The sequence below is a fragment of the Pan paniscus genome, chromosome 16, assembly GCF_029289425.2.
Source record: "Pan paniscus chromosome 16, NHGRI_mPanPan1-v2.0_pri, whole genome shotgun sequence".
Lineage (NCBI taxonomy): Eukaryota > Metazoa > Chordata > Mammalia > Primates > Hominidae > Pan > Pan paniscus.
This window is the reverse complement of record NC_073265.2, coordinates 27,200,907-27,223,622: the sequence shown is the minus strand read 5'-3', so window position 1 is coordinate 27,223,622 and position 22,716 is coordinate 27,200,907. Positions and strand designations below refer to the sequence as shown.

The following is a 22,716-nucleotide window of genomic DNA, read 5'->3' as shown; positions in this document are numbered from 1 at the left end:
CTCTGCAGAGAAAGACTGGATGGAGGAGAGGTTTAAATTCTTTTTTTGAGTTAAGGTTGGTTCCCCAATTTTATAAAACTGGATTAAGTCGAGGATCCTGGGAAGATGGTAGAGCAGGAAGCACCAGGAATCTGTCTTCCTACCTAGACAACAACTGCACTGGCAAAACCTGTCTGATCTAGAATCTCTTTGAAGGCTTACAACTTCCAGGGGAAGGTTTGGATGACAAACTGTGGGTAAGTTCAGCTTTTAGCAGAGTAGCAGCTACCCATCTCCCATGCCCCACCCCAAGGGCAGGCAACACATCCATACCCACTGTGGGAGCCGGGTAAGCCTCAAAGCCCTGTCCTTCATAAATTGGGGATCTATGATCTGATCCATGATTGCTATTTTTGATCTTGGAGATGCAGACACATAGGTAGGCAGCCATTCTTACACCCTCCCCACAGCACTGCACGGCTCTCCCCCAAAGCTGAATTAACTTTCAGAGGATTTAAAGGGTCAGCACTCTTTTGATATTCTACCCCCAATCTCCTATCCCTTCATTGTAATCTGGTTTTGGGAACCAGATATTTAAAATCTAAGACATTCAAAAGTAACCACATATACAGAGAAATTCAGAGAGTTACTGTGCATACCCAGGGACAGTAGACCCTTTTGTGCATGCAGGCTCAAAAGACCTGTGAAGATGCTGACACCTCAGGCTTATCCCTCGCAGACAGTCTATAACAATCACAAATAAAAAAACAAACCCCAAATTAGCAAACCCTGGGGAAGGAGGAGAAACTTCTTTTCCGAATTACTTCATTATAATCCAGATGTTCAATTTTCAACAAGAAACATCACCAAGCATATTAAAAAATGGTAAAATGTGGCCCCCATTAAAAAAAACAGAAACCCCAAGAAAATCCAGATGGTGAACTTGCTAGACAAATACTTTAAAGCAACTCTCATAAAGATGCTCAAGGACTTAAAAGATCTAGAAAAAGTAAACACAACAATGTATGAACAGAATGAAAATATTGATAAATAGAAACTGTAAAAATATAAACTAAAAAAATTTTGGAGCTAAAAAATATAACTGAAATGAAAATATTTTAATTTTTTAAAAACTTTTATTTTAGGTTCAGGGTACTTGTGCAAGTTTGTTATATAGGTAAATTCGTGTCATTGGGGTTTGTTGTACAGATTATTTTATCACCCAGGTAATAAAGCTAGTACAAAATAGTTTTTTGTTTCTGCTTCTCTCCCTCTTCCCATCCTCCACTCTCAGGTAGTCCCCAGTGTCTGATGTTCCCCTCTTGTGTGTCCATGTGTTCTCATAATTTAGTTCCCACTTATAAGTGAGAACATGCAGTATTTGGGTTTCTGTTCTTACATTGATTTGCTAAGGACGATGGCCTTTAACTCCATCCATGTTCCTTCAAAGAACATGATCTAGTTCTTTTTTATGGCTGCATAATATTCCACAATGTATGTATACCACATCTTAAAAATCTAATCTACCATTGATAGGCATTTAGATTGATTCCATGTCTTTGCTATTGTGAATAGTACTGCAGTGAATGTATACGTGCATGTGTCCTTACGATAGAATGATTTATATTCCTTTGGGTATATACCCAGTAATGGGATTTCTGGGTCAAATGTTATTTCTGTTTTTAGTTCTTTGAGGAATCACCACTCTGCTTTCCACAATGGTTGAACTAATTTACACTCCCACCAACAGTGTATAAGTTCCTGTTCCTTTGCAACCTCTCAAGCGTCTGTTATTTTTTGACTTTTAATAATAACCATTCTGACTGGTGTGAGATGGTACCTTACTGTGGTTTTGATTTGCATTTCTCTAATGACCAGTGATATTGAACTTTTAAAAAATACACTTGTTGGCCGCATGTATGTCTTCTTTAAAAAAAGTGTGCGTTCATGTCCTTTGCCCACCTTTCAATGAGGTTGTTTTTTTCTTGTAAATTTGTCTAAGTTCTTCATAGATGCTGGATATTAGACCTTTGTCAGATACATAGTTTTGCAAATAATTTCTCCCATTCTGTAGGCTGTTTCTTGATAGCTACTTTTGATGTGCAGAAACTCTTTAGTTTGATTAGATCCCATTTGTCAAGTTTTGCTTTTGCTGCAATTGCTTTTGGAGTCTTCATCATGAAACCTTTGCCAGTTCCTATGGCCAAAATACTATTGCCTAGATTGTTTTCCAGGGTTTTTTATATATTTGGGTTTTACATTTAAGTCTTTAATCCATCTTAAGTTGGTTTTTGTACATGGTGTAAGCAACGGGTTCAGTTTCAATCTTCTGCATATGGCTAGCCAGTTATCCCAGCACCATTTATTGAATAGGGAGTCCTTTCCCCATTGCTTGTTTTTGTCAGCTTTGTCAAAGATTGCATGATATAAAAAATTTATTGAAGGGATTCAAAAACAGATTTGAGCAAGCCTAAGAAACAATTGAGGAACTTGAAGATAAGACTATTGGAAGAAAAGTGAAAAGGTCCTAAGGGGTCTGTGGGACACCATCAGACCAGCATACGTGTTGCGGAAGTCCTAGAAGAAGAGAAAGAGAAGCAGAGAGTATTCAGAGAAAGAATAGCTGAAAACTTTCCAAATTTGATAAAAGACATAAATGTAAACATTTATCAAGCTCAAAAAATTCCTAGTAGGAACTCAAAGAGGCCCACACTGAGACACATTATAATCAAACTGTGAGAAGCCAAAGTCCTTCAGAAACATTTAAAACTGTTTTTCAAAAGTGAGAGAGAAATGAAGATGTTTCCAGATAAAAGCTGAGAGAATTCATTACCACTAGACATGTCCCACAAGAAAAACTAAAAGGAGTCCTGTAGGTTGAAATGAAATGTTCCATATGCACTTGAGAATATTCAAGACAGTAACTGGAAGCTCTATGGAGAAATAAAGATCTCAGCAAAGGTAAATATCTGGGCAATTATAAAAGCTAGTATTATTGTAACTTTGGTTTGTAACTCTACTTTTTGTTTTCTACATGATTTAAGAGACGAACATTTTTAAAATTACTATTCTAAAAGCTAGTATTATGGAAACTTTGATTTGTAACTCTACATTTTGTTTTTTAAATAGTTTATAAAATTGATGCATAAAACAGTTATTTATGCTTTTGGACACACAACGTATAAAGACGTAATTTGTGATCAATAACTGAAAGGATGTGAGGATGGAGCTGTATAGGACCAGAGGTTTTGTATGTTAGTAAAGTTAGGCTGATATAAATTCAAATGAGAATATTATAACTTGAGGATGTTAAATGTAATCACCATAGTAATCATAAAAATGGCTATAGAATATATACAAAAGGAAATTAGAAGGAAATTACAGTGTTTCAATATAAAAATCAACTAAACACAAAAGAAGACAGTAATGCAGGAAATGAGGGTGAAAAAAGATAAAAGGTATATAGAAAAATATAGCAAAATGACCAAAATCAGTTTATCGTTATCAGTAAGTGCTTTAAATATAAATAGATTAAACTCTCCAATCAAAAGACAGAGATTGGCAGAATAAATTTTAAAAGATCCCACACACACATGATCCAACTATATGCTATCATCAAGCAATTCACTTTAGATCCAGAGATATGAATAGGTTAACAGTAAAATGATGGAAAAAGATATTCCATACAACTTGTAACCACAAGAGAGCGGGAGTGGCTATACTAATATCTGGCAAAATTGACTTCAGATTAAAACAATCACAAGGAACAAAGAAGGTCATTATATTTTAATAGAAGTTTCTATACAGGAAAAAGATATAATAATTTTTTATATTATTATATCTAACAGACCATCTAACCTACTAACAGACCATCAAAATATATGAAACAAAAACAGAATTGGAGGGAGAAGTAGATTTACAATAATGGTTGAAGACTTTAATAGCTCACTGTCAGTAATGGATAGAACAACCAGACAGAAGATGAATAAGAAAACAGAAGACTTGAACAACACAATTAGCCGATTAGATCTAACAGACATATACAGAACACTTTATTCAACAACAGCAGAATTAACATTCTTCTCAGGTTCATATGGAACATTCTTCAGGACAGACCTATGATAGATCAGAAATTAAGTCTCAATAGATTTAAAAAGAGAGATATAATATAAAGTATCTGCTGTGGTCTGAATATGTTCTCCAAATTTATGTGTTAGGAACTTGGCAGTGTTGAGAAGTGGGGCTTTTGGGAGAACTCTCTCCTCATGAATGGATTAATGCTCTTAGAAAAATGGCATGCAGGAGTGGGTTTTCTTCTGCTCCTATGCTGTGTGAGGACCGTGTTCATCCACCTTTTGTGCTTCCCTATTCCACCATGTTAGAATGTAGCAAGAAGACATTCATAAGATTCTGGCACCTTGATATTGGACTTCCCACCTTCCAAAACTGTTCTTTGTAGATTACCCAGTCTGTGGTATTCTGTTATAGCAGCACAAATGTATTAAGAGATCCTCTTCCCTAACTATAGTGGGATGAAGGAAGAAATCAATAACAGAGAGAAAATTGGAAAATTCATGAATTTGTGGAGAAACACACTTAAACAACCAATGTATCCAAGCAGAAATTACAAGGGAAATTAGAAAACACCTTGAGACAAATGAAAATGAAAACACAACATACTAAAACTTACTGAATGCAGCAAAAACAATGCTGAGGAGGAAATTTGTAGATATAAATATTTTTATTTGAGAAAAATCTCAAATAAACTACTTAAATGTATAATAATTTAAGAAAGTAAAAAAAGAACACACTGAACCCAAAGCTAGCAGGAAGAAACAAATAATAAAGATTAGAGCAGAAATTTTTTTATTTAATAATAGAGAAAATTAGCATAACCAAAAGTTGATTCTTTATCAACAAACTGACAAAGCTTTGGCTAGATAAACTAAGAAAAAGAAGACTCAAATTACTAAAATCAGAAATTAAAGGATTATTATTGATGCTACAAAAATTAAAAGGATTATAAGAGAGTACTATGAATAATTTTAACACATTGAATAACCTGGAAGAAATTTATAAATTCCTAGAAACACAAAACCTACCAAGACTGAAGCATGAAGAATTAGAAAACCTGAATATACCTATAAGTAGTAAGAAGACTGGCTTAGCAATAAAAAATCCCAATAAAGAAAACCCTGGGCCTGATGGCATCACTGGAGAAATGTACCAAACATTTAGAGAAGAATACCAATTCTCAAACTTTTGAAAAATATCATACAGGAGGAATTACATCCTAACTAATTCTATGAGGCCAGCATTGTCCTGATACAAAAGCCAGACAAAAACACTGCAAGAAAAGAAAACTACAAAACAATATCCCTTATGAACATTGATGCAAAATCTTTAACAAAATACTAGCAAACTAAATTTAACAGCATATTAAAGAGATTATACACCATGACCAAGTGGAATTTATTCCTGGAATGCAAGGATGGTCCAACATGTGAAAATTGATCAATGTAATACACCACATTAACAGAATAAAGGCAAAATTACAGTTATCTCAATTGATGCAGAAAGGGCCTTTAACAAAATTTAACACCATTATGTGATTTTAAAAACACTCAACAAACTAGGAATATAAGAAAACTACCTCAACATAATAAAAGCTATATATGAAAAAACTCACAGCAAACATCATACTCAATGGTGAAAACTAAAAGCTTTTCCTCTTAGATCAGAAACAAGGAAAGGATGCCCACGTTTGCCATTTCTATTCTACATAGTACTGGCAGTTGTAGCCAGAGCAATAAGGCAAGAAAAAGAAGTAAAAAGGCATTTAATTTGGAAAGGAAAAAGTAAAAGTATCTCTGTTTACAGATGGCATGATTTTATACATGGAAAACTCTAAAGATTTCACCTAATAAAATTGTTAAAATAATAAATGAATTCAGCAAAGTAGCAGGAAACAAAAATAAACAAAAATCACTTGCATTTCTACACACTAACAATAAACAATCTGAAGAGGAAATTAATAAAATTTCACTTACAATAGCTTCAAAAATTATAAAATGCTTAAGTATTAACCTAGAAAGTAAAAGAGAAACAAAGAAAATTATGAAACATTGCTGAAATAAATTAAAGAATAAATAAATAGAAAGACATTTTACATTCATGGATTGGGAGACTTAAAATTGCTAAGATGTCAATGTTACCCAAAGTGGTATACAAATTCAGTGCAATGCCTATCAAAATCCCAATGACTTTTTTTGGGGCAGAAATAGAAAAGTTTATCCTAAAATTTACATGGAATCTTAAGAGACAATAAATAGCTAAAATAATATTTAAAAAGAAGATGGGAGGCTTATACTTCCTGATTTCAAAACTTACTAAAAAGCCACAGTCATCAAACCAGAGTAGTGCTGGCATAAAGACAGACACATTGGCCAATGGAACAGAATAGAGAGCCCAAAAATAAATCCTCACATATATGGTCAAATGAGTTTTAATAAGTGTGCCAAGACAATTCACTGGGGGAAAGGTTAGTATTTTCACCATACAGTCCTGGGTAAACTGTATGACCACATTGCAAAAGAATCAATTTTGACCTTTACATAACATCGTATGCAAAAATTAACTCAAAATGGATCAAAAGCCTAAACATAAAATATGACACAGGACAAAGTCTTTATAACAGTAGATTTGGCAATTTTTTAGATATAGCACCAAAGGCCTAAGCAACAAAACAAAAACAACAACAAATTGATCTTCATAAAAATTAAAAACTTTTGGCCTCAAAAGACTTAATTGACAGAGTAAAAAGGCAACCCACAAAATGAGAGAAAATATTTGCAAAGTATATGTCTGATAAGGGATTAATATACAGAATATAGAGATAACTCAACAATAACAACTTAATTAAAAATAGGCGAATGACTTGAATAGACATTGCTTCAAAGACGATATAAACAAATGGTCAGTAAGCACATGAAAGGATGCTCAACATCACTAATTATTAGAAAAGTGAAAATAAAAAACATGGTGAGATATCACCTTACACACATTAGGATGACTACTATCAAAAATACAAAAAATGTATGTTGATGAAGGTGTGGAGATATTGGAACTTTTGTGCACTATTGGTCAAAATGTAAAGTGGGGCAGCTACTGTATGGAAAACAGTACGGTGGTTCCTTAAAAAATTCAAAATAGAATTATCATGTGTTTCAACAATTCTCCTTCTGGATATACAGCCAGAATTGAAAGGAAAATCTTGAAGAGATATCTGTACCCCGATGTTCATAACAGCATTATTCACAATAGCTAAAATGTGGAAGCAACATAAGTGTCCATTAACAGATGAATTATTCAGTCTTAAAAAGAAAGGGAATCTTGTATGCTGCAACATGGATGAAACTTGAAGACATATAAAGTGAAATAAACCAGTCATGAAAAGACCAATACTGTGTAATTCCATTTATATGAGGTACCTAAAGTAGTCAAATTCATAGAAAGTAAATTGATGTTTTTCAGGGACTGGGAGAAAGAGAAATGGGGAGTTATTGTTTAATGGGTACAGAGTATCAGCTTTGCAAGATAAAAAGACCTCTGGAGATGGATGGCAGTGATGGTTAACAAAAGTGTGAATGTACTTAATGCTGCCGAACTGTACACTTAAAAATGATTAAGATGAAAAATTTTGTATGTATTTTTTACCACAATAAAGATGCTTGATTTAAACACACACACACACACACACACACACACACACACACACACACACACACACACACTATCCCTTACCCCCCTTGGCTCTTTTTTCGCTTCCATCAGAAAGATTTTTATTCAGTTATATTTCAAATTTGAAAATACTTTTATTGGGGTTTTTCTTTACGGCTTCTAAGCAGAAGCTGAGTAATCACTAGGCTGGTCAGTATGTACATTTCTACATTCATTTAATTTCTATTTGTTGAATGTTCACTATGTGCAAGCCTCTCTTTAAAAATATATTTGAGAGATTGAACTAACTGCCCTTCAAAATCTCTTATAAACCCAAGTTTCTATGATTCTGTGTGTTCTGCCTTCTAGTACTAGTTATCTGTGTAACCCAAGGTAAGTCACTTAACTTCTCTAGAACTCAATTTTCTCAGTTGTTTTTTTCTAGTTCCAAAATTCTACAGATTTTCAAAGCATAAGGATGATAATGGCACATTACTTCCTTCACTGGACCATTTATTTCTTGAGTGGAAAGGTTCCAACCAAGATATTAACTCCACAGAGAATAGAGTACAAGTTAATTTAAAAAAAAAGCTGATATGAAAGAAAAGCTAATATGAATTAGTGAGAAACTGAGTTTCAGAATCTTTTAAAATAAATACACTCTCAAGAACATAACTTGATTTTAGAAAAGATAACAGAGTGTTTTCAATTAACAGGAATGACCAAGGCAAAACCTCCATCTACTTGCAACAGAATGGAGATGCAGATGCAGATGATGAATTAAAGGGACTCAAGGAAGGTCACTATTCTGCCTTGAATTTGTTTTCATGGTTCTCTGAGAAGTGTCTAGAGGTGAGAAAGTCAATTTAACTGATTATTTTCTAAAAATAGAATTAACAGAAAATTTTGTTTAAAAAATATTTTCTTAGCATAGTGAAGTACAACATTTTCTATAGTTATCCACAGTACTTTAAGAAATTTACAATGTACTGCTAGAAATTTGAGTGAAACTTAGGAATTTTATGTGCTTTGGATGAAAGATGACAGCAAAAAATTATACAATTTTAGTTCATTTGCATTAAAATATTCTTACAGCAGAGCATGGAATCCAATAAAACAACCGGGGGAAAATCATTCTAATTTTAGGAGAAAAATTAACACCTACCTACCCTACAACCTCACAATTAAAATCTGGTGGAATTCTATAACCTTCCACATGGTTTGCCTCTTGTGTGGTGGGAAAGTGAGAGGGAGCATTTATTGACTCCTTTGAGAGAATGAAGAGGAAAGAAGACAACACTGTTGAAGAATCTTCTATAATCTAGATGTCAGAAGAAGCCACCCACTCTTTGATTCTAAGATTGCCTTGCTCCATCCCCCATTCTATGTTCTGTTCTGTTGGGTTTTTTTTCCCCTGAACATTTCTACAAATACTTTCTTCTAGTATTTGTGGAATACTTCATTCTATAACTAATGGCTATTTGTTTATCTCCAATCCAGCATTGACCTAAAGTTCAGACATGACTCTTTCTTTCTTCCAAAATTCACTTGTAAGAGTAGTTTAGTCCATTTCTCCTGCTATAACAAAATACCATAGACAGGGTGAGTTATAAACAACAGAAATGTCTCACAGTTCTGAAGGGTGGGTAGTCCAAGATCAATGTGCTGGCAGATTTGATGTCTGGTGAGAGCTGCTTTCTGCTTCCAAGAGGGCAGCTTGTTGCTGTGTCCTCACAAGGTGGAAGAGTGGAAAGGCAAAAAAAAAAAAAAAAAAAAAAAAAAGACAAATGTTCTCTGCAGCCTCTTTTTTAAGGACATTAATCACCTCCCAAAGGCCCTGCCTTGTAACTCCATTGCCTTGGTGATAGGTTTCAATATTTGAAGTTTGAAAGTACACATGCATTCAAACCATAACAACCAGTCAACAAGAAGCAACTTGCACAAGCAAATATCTACAACTATGTGTGGCAGATTTTACTGGATATTGAGGTAATCATGTACTCATGTTGCAGCGCTGTTTAGAAAATATTCTAACATTGAATATTAGCTTTTCTGGTCCTCTGAAAGTCCCTTCTCCATTTCCACCAACTTAGATTTCAGAGTCTCATGACATTGTTCAGCTTTCTCTCCTACTGCTTCTCTGTCTCCCAGTTGTGATAAAAAAAAATCCTTATATTATTATGAAGAGCATTTTAGCTCTAGCACTTACCACCTCCTCCCTCATTCACACTTTGCACAGCTTAAGATTTATTAATGTGCTTTGCTAAAAAAAGCTTCATGTATTTCAAGTGTTACCCTTTCTTCTCTACCCTGCCCCGCTTACTTTCTACAGAAGCATGGAGAGGAATATGAAGCTTTATTTCCCCAGAGGCAACACTTAGAATACGTAAGACTTAGAAGAGTTAGATGAGCAACATGTATCCTCTCATGCCATCAGAAGACATAAGTGTAGTTGACAATCCCAGCACTTTGGGAGACCGAGGTGGGTGGATCACCTGAGGTCAGGAGTTCGAGACCAGCCTGACCAACATGGTGAAACCCCGTCTCTACGTCTCTACTAAAAATACAAATATTAGCTGGGTGTGGTGGCAGCCACCTGTAATTCCAGCTACTTGGGAGGCTGAGGCAGGAGAATCACTTGAACCTGGGAAGTGGAGGTTGCAGTGAGCCGAGATCATGCCATTGCACTCCAGCCTGGGCAACAAGAGTGAAACTCTGTCTCAAAAAAAACAAAAAACAAAAAACAGTAAAAAGAAGAAAAAAGGACTCACAAGACTGGGTTCTTATTCTAGCTCTGTCACTAGTTAATTGTGTGATCTTGGGAAAGTACCTCATGGTACCTGAGAAATAATCTCTAAATTTGTTGCCAATTCTATGAGTCTGTGATTTGAGAGTCCCTCTGGTGCCTAGTTCTTCTATAAATGTAGTCAAGGTTGGGGTTTCTCCCTTCACAGGTAGGCGAACTTTCCCCTACCTTGGTCTGTGCCCCAACATCTCCCTGGCCAGCCATCTGCTCAATGCCTGTTGTCAGAAGCAATAGAGGTTTTACAGACAGGCCAAGCTTTGGGGCCAGATACAGGCATATATCCTGTTTTGTTTTTCAACTCAGAACCTAGGCTGTGCTGTTTACTCAGTGAACCTGGCTTATTTGTGAACTGAAACTGCGCATAATGATATCTACCTTAGAAGATTGTGTAAAACAATGATGCACATGAAGCACTAAAGTGAAGTGCCTAGCACATCATAAGTGCCCAGCACATCATAAGTGCCCATAAATGGAACATTATCATGTCTGTATAAGGGAGAAAGGTGAGTGTCATGGCAAGCACATGACATGCGCTTTCTGGGTCTGCTGACACACTTGCATGTATATGGTAGAATGAACTCAGCTTACTGGACAGATAGCTCCCAAACTTTAATTTTACTGAGTAGAAAATAAAAGTTAAGAGAGAGAGCTGAATGGTTCTAGGCAGCAATTTATTTTAGGCTACGATGAGGAGGGGAAAGGTAGATTGATTAAAGAGATGGGAAGAGAGAGGACTATGAATAGAAAAAATAAACATGTCCAAGGGGATGATTCAGTTTCTGCAGTATGATGACTGACAGGCATCCTTTGCCTTTGTCTCCATGAATCATATATAAATATATATATATATACACACACATATATATGAAATATAATATCTATTATATATGTCTGTTAAATAATATAACCCAATATATTTATATATTATATATTTATATATTATTTATATATCATATTTATATATTATAGATATTTATATAATTATAAATATAGATCATATAACATATGTGTTAATATATTATATCTGATATATAATATATCATATGCCTACTATATATTATATGTTAGATATAATATATAATTATATATTATAAATTATAGTATATATAATATATTATATAATATATAAACAATTATATATCATAATAATATATAATATCTATTATATATAGATAATATATAATACATAAAATATCTATTATATAATAGGTGTTATATATATTTGTATATAATTGTAATATATAAGATATAGAATTATAAAGACATAAGATTATTGTAACCTAATATATGTGGCATTGTGGAGTGAGATCTATCTCTGGCACTTGTCAAAGTGTGAAGTCCTGCTTCAGTGTGCACATAGGTGTAAGGACAGAGACCTCATAAAGAAATTCACTGAGGATGCATATTCTGAAGATTTAAGGTGGATTAAAATGGTAGGTAGTGTCTCAGCCCTTGGGATTGATACTCAAATACTTTATCATCCACATCTATCTGTTTTCCACATCTATTCTCTTGAAGCTCAAATCTGGCTAGAGCCTATGTACCTGTGAAAAATGGGACAAGTTTGCTGTTATCTTGGACCTTGGTCCATCTGTTCCGCATCTAGCAGGAATATAATTTACTTACATGAATGACTAGCTTCTGAAGAGATCTTGCAAGTGTCATGGAATAGTGGCCTCTACTGTTCATGAGGGAAACAGGCTACCGTGGTCAAATCGTAAGGGAATACACTGCTTCAAAGGCCAATGCAGGCTGCTCCGTTGTCTGTAATGATTAAGACACTGTTGGGAAGGCCAGCTGCTGGCATCTATAGCCAGTCTCTTCTGTAAATATTCATCAGGAGAAGCAAGCCAGCCAGCCAACAGCCGTTTATCTCCCCTACAATAGTTTCTAGTCAGGCTGTAACCTCATGCTACATAAAAATGTTACCTTCCCAGGTCTGCACTGTAAACACAGAAAAGCAGCTATTAGTTTTGCTCCTTATCAGAAATGTATTTTGTTTTCTATATTTTCAGAGACAGGGTGCTGCCATGTTTCCCTGGCTAGCCTTGAACTCCTGGGCTCAAGTGATCCTCCCAACCCCAGTCTCCTGAGTAGCTGAACCTACATGTGCTTGTCACTGTGCCCAGCTAGAAAGGTTTTCTTAAAGCAATAATTTTAACCATTGGGTGTTGCCTTTAAGACCTCTGTTTCTGAGTATTATAAAATCAAAAATTTTAAATCATTTTAAGGAAGCAAAGTTAATAGCTGCAGTAAAATAAAAGCACATAAAGTGGCAGCTGTTCATTGTCAAAAGTTTACACTGACGAGGAATCTTTCTCTCTTTTCCTTTCTTATCTTTTAAAATAAAACCATTTAAAATACCACTGAATCTCCTTCTACAGTAATACTGTTACATGGCAAAACTATTCTGCTGGCTTGCTCCGCCTTCTGGGACCAGTTTTTTTTTTTTTTTTTTTTGCTGGCTTTCTCTACCTTCTGAGCAGATCTTTGTACTTTGTATTCTCACCTTCAGCAGCTATATTCTGGGTATGATTCCAAAGAATGCAGTCAACATTTACCTTTACTTTAAACAACAAAAGGGAAAATGTTATAGATTTTAAGCTGGCAGTGGAGATTTGAATCTTCTACAATAACTTTTGAACTGTTTTCTCAGCATTATTCTGCTTAGCTACAGCAGAGAAAATAGAGTGATGAATAATGAAATATTCATGAAAGAAAAATTTTAAAAAAAGTTTTCTTAAAATAAATTGATTCTAAAACCACAATGTGTGAAAGCACTTTTTTATGATGCCAGCTTTCAGATTCATGGGTTTAGAGGGTGTGGATTTGTTGCATTATCATGTGGCAGGGTGCTGGTAAATGGGAGCCTACCACATTTTGACAAGAATGAAGTCCAGTTTGATGTAGCATTGGCCACCCAGTGGGAACAAACTGCCAGGTTCCACTGAATCTTAGAGTTCTACTGCCATTCAGTGTAGAAAGAAAGACACTAGATTTTTTTTTTTTTTTTTTTTTTTTTTTTGCCAAGATGGCTGACTAGAAGCGGCTGGTGTGCGCCACTCTCACAGAGAGGAGAAAGAGTGGCGAATAAGGCGAATAAACATTAGCTCTTCAACTGGATCATGCAGGTGGACAAGTTGGGATTCATCGGGGAAGCAACACAACTCATGGAGAAGGGAGAAGAGAGAGACAGGACAGCTACCCACCCAGGATCGGCAGGGAGCCAGGAGAGGCTCCCCACTGCCGGGAAATGGGCCTCTAGACTGACATGAGCTGCTTAGAGCCTGGGCAGAGCCACCACTCAGGCACACGTGGCTTCCTGAGGATCTTAGACCCCTGGGCACCCTGGCACCAGCTATTGCAGCTCTGGCGGTGGGGGCAGCAAGACTCCTTCACACGTCCCTGGGATACAGGCTGAATCGACAGGGCCGAGGAGTGGACGGACCGCAGGCCTTACCTCCACTGTACCCCACCAGCCTAGGCCCACTGGCCTAGGACGCTAGTGCAGCCCCCGGTACCGCCTGAACTCTCTGGCCTCTGCACTTACCTGGGATGGAGTTTCCAGTAGTGGCAGGCAGGCCCCTTAGTTTTCTGGCTTTGCAGCTCCCAGCTCCCGCTGCCCTCAGACTCAGGAGGGAGCAAATCAATTAAAGACTAACATAGCCCCCAACACAGTGCAGCTGTCTTATGAAAAAGTGGCCAGACTGTTTTTCATAAGACACAGTGCAGCTGTCTTATGAAAAAGTGGCCAGACTGTTTTCCATGTGGGTCACTGCCCCCACTTACCCTCAGTGGGCAGGGCCTCCCAACCTGGGACCCCAGCCACCTCACCCCTCCTGGGGTGCTGGTAGCAGCTCTGCCCTGCAGTGGAGCTCCCAGTGGTGGCAGACAGGCCTGCCATTTTGGCTTCTCTGGAGCTCCTGCCCTTGTTGCCCTGAGGCTTGGGAGAATGTGAAAAGATGAAGGACTAATGCAGCCCTCCACCGAGCACAGCCGCCTTAAAGAAAAGTGGCCACTCTGTTTTCCTCATGGTTCGCTGTCCCTACTACTCCTTATTGGGTAAGGCCTCATAACCTGGGTCCCCACTCACCCCATCCCCGCTTGGGTGCTCAGGCAGGTTCTAAACTCACAATGTGTGAAAGTAGTTTTTTATGATGCCAATTTTCAGATTCATGAGTTTAGAGGGTGTGGATTTCTTGATCTGTCGTGTGGCAGGGTGCTGGTAAATGGGAGCCTACCACATTCTGCCAAGAATGAAGTCCAGTTTCATGTGGCATTGGCAGCCCTGCACTGCCCTCGGACAGAACTCCCAGCAATAGTGGGCAGACCTGTTATTTTTGTTCCCTACAGCTCCTGCTCCTGCTCCTGCTGCCCTCAGGCTTGGGAGGGAGCAAAAAGACTAAGGACTAAGGACTAAGGAGGACCTCCAGCACAGCACCGCTGCATTATGGAAAAGCAACAAGACTGTGTTCCAGGCAGGTCCTGTTACTCCTCACTGGGCAGGGCCTTTGACATAGTTAGGATCTGTGTCCCTGCCCAAATCTTATGTTAAATTATAATCCCCAGTATTGGAGGTGGGGCCTGGTGGGAGGTGATTGGATCATGGGGGTGGATTTCCCCCTTGGTACTCTGTCATGATAGTGAGTTCTCACTAGATCTGGTTTTTAAAAAGTGTGTGGCAATGCCCCTCAACCCACCTTGGTCCTGCTCCTGCCATTAAGATGCCTGCTCCCGCTTTGCCTTCCACCATGAGTCAAAGCTCCCTGAGGCCTCCCCAGAAGCAGATGCCGCCATGCTTCCTGTACAGCCAGCAGAACCGTGACCCAATTAAACCTCTTTTCTTTATAAATTACCTACTATCAGGTATTTCTTTATGGCAGTACAAGAATGGACTAATACAGCCTCTCAAACAGGGCAACCCAGCACAACAACCTTGCCTCTGCCTGAACACATCAATTGATGGTGGCTCTGCATTTCCCTGGAAAGGAAATCCCAGAGACAACCCTCAGACTCTCTCGCACTGTGGCTGCAGTGGTACCACCTTTACTACCCTTGGGCAGGGGGAGGAACAAAGGGCCTGGTCACATTGCTGGCACCTCCAGCATGTCATAGCCACCCTGTGGAGAGGAACTCAGACTCTTTTTCCTGTGAGTCCCCACCCCCTAGTCTTCACCAGGCAGGGTCCTGGGCTGGGGGCCACAGAGCAGCTGCCCCACCCCTGACTGCGCATTCCCACTGGTAGTAGCTCTGTGTTTCCCTAGGACCGAGCTCTGAGTGGCAACTGACAATCTCTCTGCCATTGCCACTGTAGCAGTTTTGCCCTTGTTCCTCTTGGACTGGGGAAGGAACAAAGAGTCTGAGGGCTTTATTTGTGCTCCAGCACGCCACAGTTACCATAAGGAAAGGAGCTCATTCTGTCTTCCCTGTGAGCCCTGACACCCTGCTCTTTACCAAGCAGGGCCCCTGGCTCAGGCCCACAGTACAGTTGTCCCAACCCTTGGCTTAACATTCCCGTTGGCAGTGGCTGTGTTTCTCTGGAGTGGGGCTCCCAGAGGCAACTGAAAGCATCTCTGCCACTGCTACTGCCATTGTAGGGGTACTGCCCTCGCTGACTTCAGACTGGGAAGGAACAAAGACCCTGAGTGCTTTACACCTCTAGCATGCTGCAGCCGCCATAAGGAAAACAGGCAAGTCTGTCTTCCTCATGAGTTCCCTGCCCCCACTATTTGTTGCCAGACAGGGCCCCCAGGTTAAGCCCACACAGCTGCCCCACTCCAGGCCAGTCTCCCAGATTGGTAAGGGCCCTGCATTTCTCTGAGGGTAGAGCCGTAAGAAACAAGTGAAAGACCTTTTGCCATTGCCACTGCTGAAGTCCCTGGCCCTGTTGTCCCCAAGCCAGGCAGGCAACATAAAGGCTGAGCTTGCCCCAAGGCTGTGGATATGCAACCCAGGAGTGCCAAACTGAGATCTTCAGTCAACACTTGAGTGGGAGAGGAGTCCACACTCTCAAAGCACAGAGATGGCGCATGGCTGCAAACACAAGGAAATACAGAGGAGCCATGTGGCTAAGCAAGAGCGTATCTACTGCCTATTACACTTAAGTGCCATCTACTGGATCACAACCCAAACTTCAACACCAAAAATACTTTGCTAATATACACGCCGTGAAACCAAGGACAAGAATTCAGCTACAAAAGACCCTGCACGAAGCCTCAGCCTGCTGAAAACATCCAGAAATGAAGACAACAGACTATACTCAAATTACACCACAATTAAAGGAACACTAACCCACACAAATAAGAACCAGCACAAGAACTCTGGCAGCTCAAAAAGCCAGAGTGTCTTCTTACCTCCAAACAACTGCACTAGTTCCCCAACAATGGTTCTTCACCAGGCTGAAATGGCTGAAATGACAGACATAGAATTCAGAATATGGATAGGAACAAGGATCATCAATATTCAGGAGAAAGCTGAAACCCAATCCGAGGAATCTAAGGAATACAATAAAATGATAGAGGAGATAAAAGGCAAAATGGCAATTTTAAGAAAGAACCAGGCTGGATGCGGTGGCTCATGCCTGTAATCCCAGCACTTTGGGAGGCCAAGGTGGGCAGGTCACTTTAAGACAGGAGTTTGAGACCAGCCTGGTCAACATGGTGAAACCCTGTCTGTATTAAAAATGGGCAAGGTGGCAGGCACTGTAATCCCAGTTACTCAGGAGGCTGAGGCAGAGGAATCATTTGAACCTGGGAGGCGGAGGTTGTAATGAGCCGAGATTGTGCTATTGCCTGGGCAACAGAGTGAGACTCTGTCAAAAAAAAAAAAGAAGAAAAAGAAAGAAAGAAAGAAACCAAACTGATCTGATGGAGCTGAAAAACTCACTTCAAGAATTTCATAGTACAATTACAAGTATTAACAGCAGAATCAACCAAGCTGAGGAAAGAATCTCAGAGTTCAAAAACTACTTCTCTGAAGTAACTCAATCAGACAAAAGTAAGGAAGAAACAAAAAAGAATTGACAAAACTTCTGAGATACATGGGATTATGAAAAGAGACCAAACCTATGACTCATCGGCTATCCTGAGAGGGAGAGAAAGCAAGCAACTTGGAAAACATAGTTACGGACATCATCCACGAAAATTTCCCTAACCTTGTTAGAGAGGCCAACATTCAAATTCAAGAAATACAGAGAACCCCTGTGACATACTGTACAAGATGACTATCCCCAAGACACACAATAATCAGATTTCCAAGTCTGAAATGAAAGACGAAATGTTAAAGGCATCTAGAAAGAAGGAGCAGATCACTAAAAAGGGAACTGCACCGGACTAACATGAAGGAAAAAATAAGATCTTTTTTTTTTTTTTTTTTTTAAGATGGGGTCTTGCTCTGTCACCCAGGCTGGAGTGCGATGGTGCAATCTCAGCTCACTGCAACTTCCACCTCCCAGGTTCAAGCGATTATCCTGCCTCAGCCTCCCGAGTAGCTGGGATTACCAGGCATGTACCACCATGCCTGGCTAATTTTTGTATTATTGGTAGACACAGGGTTTCACCGTGTTGGCCAGGCTAGTCTCAAACTCCTGACCTCAGGTGATCCACCCACCTTGGTCTCCCAAAGTGCTGGGATTACAGGCGTGAGGCCCCATGCCTGACCAAGATCTTTTTCAGACAAGCAAATGCTAAGGGAATTCTTACCCGTAGACTGTCTTACAAGAGGTCCTTAAGGGAGTGCTAAATATGGAAAGGAAAGACTAATATTGTCCGCCACAAAAACACACTTAAATACACAGACCGTTAGCACTATAAAGCAGTCTAGGCAATCAAGTCTGAATAATAACAAGCTAAAATCAAACCGCAACTGATCAATATTAACCTTGAATGTAAATTGGCTAAATGCCCCAATTAAAAGGCAAAGACTGTCAAGCTGAATAAAGAAAGGAAGACGCAACTCTATGCTGTCTTCAAGAGAATCACCTGACATGTAATGACACCCATAGACTTAAAGTAAAGGGATGGAGAAAAATCTACCAAGTAAATGGAAAACAGGAAAAAGCAGGGGTTGCTGTTCTAATTTCAGACAAAACAGACCTTAAACCAATGGTAATCAAAAGAGACACAGAAGGACATTATATAATGGTAAAGAGTTTAATTCAACAAGAAGATCTGACTCTCCTAAATATATATGCATGCAACACAGGAACACCCAGATTTATAAAGCAATTTCTTGAAGACCTACAAAGAGACTTAGATAACCAAACAGTAATAGTAGGAGGCTTCAACACCCCACTGACAGTATTAGATAATTGAGGCAGAAAACTAACAAAGATATTTGGGACCTGAACTCAACACTGACAAAATGGGCCTAACATACACTTAACAGAACTCTCTATCCAAAAACAACAGAATATACATTTTTCTCCTTTGCATGGGCACATACACCAAAATAGACCACACAATTGTCCATAAAACAATCCTCAGCAAATTTAAAAAACACAAATTATACCAAACACACTCTTGGATCACAGTACAATAAAAATAGAAATCAATACCAAGAAAACTCCTCAAAAGCACACAGTTACATGGAAATTAAACAACCTGCTCCTAAGTAACTTTTGTGTAAACAATGAAACTAAGGTAGACATCAAGAAATACTTTGAAACTAATGAGAACAAAGATACAACATACCAGAATCTCTAGGACACAGCTATAGCAGTGTTTAGAGAAAAATTTATAGCATTAAATGCCCACATCAAATAGAAAGATCTTAAATTAGCAACTAACATAACACCTAGAGTAACTAGAGAAACAAGAGCAAACCAACCCCAGAGCTAGCAGAAGACAAGAAATAACCAAAATCAGAGGCAAACTGAAGGAAAATGAGATGTGAAAAACCATACAAAAGGTCAACACATCAGGAGTTGGTTTTTTGAAAGAATAAGATTAGTAGATCACTAGCTAGACAAATAAAGAAAAAAAGAGAAGATCCAAATAAACACAATCAGAAATAACAAAGAGGACATTTCCACCAACCCACAGAAATACAAACAACGCTCAGAGACTGCTACTAATACCTTTAAGCACAAAAACTAGAAAACCTAGAATAAACGGATAAATTCTTGGAAACCTACCCCTCCCAAGTTTGAACCAGGAAGAAATGGAATCCCTGAACAAACCAATAATGAGTTCTGAAATTGAATCAGTAATCAAAAGCCTACCAATCATAAAAAGCCCAGGATCAGATGAAGTCACAACTAAATTCTGTCACATGTATAAAAGAAAGCTGGTACCATTCCTATTGAAACTATTTCAAAAAGTTGAGAAGGGACTCCTCCCTAACTCATTCTATGAGGCCAGCATCTTCCTGATACCAAAACCTGGCAGAGAAAGAACAAAAGGAAAGCCTCAGGAGAATATTCTTGATAAATATAGATGCAAAATTCCTCAACAAAATATCAGCAAACAAAATCCAGCAAGACATCAAAAAAATAATCAACCACAATCAAGTAGGATTCATCTCTGGGATGCAAGGTTTGTTCAACATACGTGAAGCAATAAATGTGATTCATCACACAAACAGAACTAAAACCAAAACCACATGATCATTTCAATAGACGCAGAAAAGGCCTTTGATAAAATGCAAAATCTTTTCATGTTAAAAACCCTTGATACACTAGGCAATGAAGGAACATACCTCAAAATAATAAGAGCCATATGTAACAAACCCACAGCAAACATCATACTGAATGGGCAAAAACTTGAAACATTTGAGAATTGGAACAAGACAAGGATGCCCACTTTCACCACTCATATTCAACATTGTACTGGATATCCTAGCCAGAGCAATCAGGCAAGAGAAAGAAACTAAAGACATAGAAATAGGAAGAGAGGAAGTCAAACTCTCTCCTTTTGTAGACAAAATAATTCTATATCTGGAAAACCCCATAGTCTCAGCCCAGAAGCTCCTTCAGCTGATAAACAACTTCAGCAAAGTTTCAGGATACAAAATCAATGCACAAAAATCACTGGCCAATGCACAATAGCCAAGCCGAGAGCCAAATCAGGAAAGAATCACATTCACAAGTGCCAGTAAAGGAATAAAATAACTGGGAATACAGCTAACCAAGGAGGTGAAAAATTTCTACAATGAGAATTACAAAACCCTGCTCAAAGAAATCAGAGATGACATATTCAATGCTTATGGGTAGGAAGAATCAATATTGTTAAAATGGCCATACTGACCAAAGCAATTTATAGATTCAATGCTATTCCTATAAACTGTCAATGGCATTCTTCACATAATTATAAAAAACTATTTCAAAATTCATATGGAACCAAAAAAGAGCCCCAATAGCCAAGGCAATACTAAGCACAAAGAACAAAGCTGCAGACATCACATTACCTGACTTCAAACTATACTACAAGGTTACAGTAACCAAAACAGCATGACTACAAGGTTACAGTAACCAAAACAGCATGGTACAAAAAAAAAAAGGAAAAAAAGAAAAGAAAAACACATAGATTGATGGAACAGAGTAGACACCCCAGAAATAAAACCACACACCTACAATAGTCTGATCTTTGACAAAGTTGACAAAACAGGCAATGGGGAAAGGACACCCTATTCAACAAATGGAACTGGAATAACTGGTTAGCCCTGTGAAGAAGATTAAAACTGAACTCCTTCCTTACACCATATACAAAAATCAATGCAAGCTAGGTTAGAGACTTGTATGTAAAACCTACAACTATAAAAACCCAGAAGACAACCTAAAAAAGTCATTGTAGACATACGTCCTCACAAAGATTTCATGATGAAGCTGCCAAAAACAATTGCAACAAAACCCAAAAATTGTCAGATGGAATCTGACTAAACTGAAGAGCTTCTGCACAGCAAAAGAAATTATCAACAGAGTAAACAGCCTACAGAATGGGAGAAAATATATGCAAGCTATATATCCAATAAATGTTGCATATCCAGAATCTATAAGGAACTTAAACAAATTTACAAGAAAAAAACAACCCCATTAAAACATGAACAAAGAACATGAACAGACACTTTTCAAAAGAAGACATACATATGGTCAAGAAGCATATGAAAAAATGCTCAACATCACTAATCATCAGAGAAATGTAAATCAAAACCACAATGAGATAACATCTCACACCACTCAGAATGGCTATTATTAAAAACTCAAAAAATAACAAATGCTGACAAAGTTGCAGAGAAAAGAAAATGCGTATACATTGTTGGTGGGACTGTGATATGGTTTGGCTGTGTCCCCACCCAAATCTCATCTTGAATTCCCACGTGTTGTGGGAGGGACCTGGTGGGAGGTAATTGAATCATGGTGGCAGGTCTTTTCCATGCTGTCCTCATGATAGTGAATAAGTCTCACGAGATGGTTTTAAAAATGGCAGTTTCCCTGAGCAAGCCCTCTTCTCTTGTCTGCTGCGATGTGAGATGTGCCTTTCACCTTCTGCCATAACTGTGAGGCCTCCCCAGCCACGTGGAACTATAAGTCCAATAAACCTCTTTCTTTTGTAAATTGCCCAGTCTCAGGTATGTCTTCATCAGCAGTGTGAAAACAGACTAATACAGTAAATTGGTACCAGTAGAGTGGGGCGCTGCTGAAAAGATACTCAAAAATGTAGAAGCAACTTTGGAACTTGGTAACAGGCAGAGGTTGGAACAGTTTGGAGGGCACAGAAGAAGACAGGAAAATGTGGGGAAGTTTGGAATTCCCTAGAGACTTGTTAAATGGCATTGACCAAAATGCTGATAATGATATGAACAATGAAATCCAGGCTGAGGTGGTCTCAGATGGAGATGAGGAACTTGTTGGGAAGTGGAGCAAAAGTAACTCTTGTTATGTTTTAGCAAAGAGACTGGCAGCATTTTGCCCCTGCCCTAGAGATTTGTGGAACTTTGAAGTTGAGAGAGATGATTTAGGGTATCTGGTGGAAGAAATTTCTAGGCAGCAAAGCATTAAAGATATGACTTGGGTGCTGTTAAAAACATTGTTTTAAAAGGGAAACAGCATAAAAGTTTGGAAAATTCGCAGGCTGACATTGTGATAGAAAAGAAAATCCCATTTTCTGAGGAGAAATTCAAGGCAGCTGCAGAAATTTGCATAAGTAATGGGGAATTACTTAATTCCCAAGACAATGGGGAAAATGTCTCTAAGCATGTCAGAGGTCTTCATGGCA

At 38.4% G+C, this 22,716-nt stretch overlaps 1 protein-coding gene and 1 long non-coding RNA gene across 7 annotated transcripts in view; one reads left to right on the top strand and one right to left on the bottom strand.

Annotated features, from left to right (window-relative positions):
- The window catches only part of LOC117976009 (uncharacterized), a 516,634-nt gene that overhangs the window by 79,910 nt on the left and 414,008 nt on the right, over positions 1-22,716 (top strand). For 3 of the 6 annotated variants that reach the window (XR_010109901.1, XR_010109897.1, XR_010109898.1), the window contains exons 4-5: positions 8,415-8,550; positions 14,858-14,986. This is a non-coding gene — a long non-coding RNA (uncharacterized LOC117976009). The remainder of the gene's footprint in view (positions 1-8,414; positions 8,551-14,857; positions 14,987-22,716) is intronic. The other 3 variants (XR_010109899.1, XR_010109900.1, XR_008621239.2) reach the window with 1 other exon arrangement.
- Positions 1-22,716, bottom strand: part of TMCO5A (transmembrane and coiled-coil domains 5A) — a 62,575-nt gene that overhangs the window by 606 nt on the left and 39,253 nt on the right. Inside the window, exon 13 of the mRNA XM_055099012.2 lies at positions 639-723. Coding sequence (XP_054954987.2) covers positions 639-723 — 85 coding nt within the window. The remainder of the gene's footprint in view (positions 1-638; positions 724-22,716) is intronic.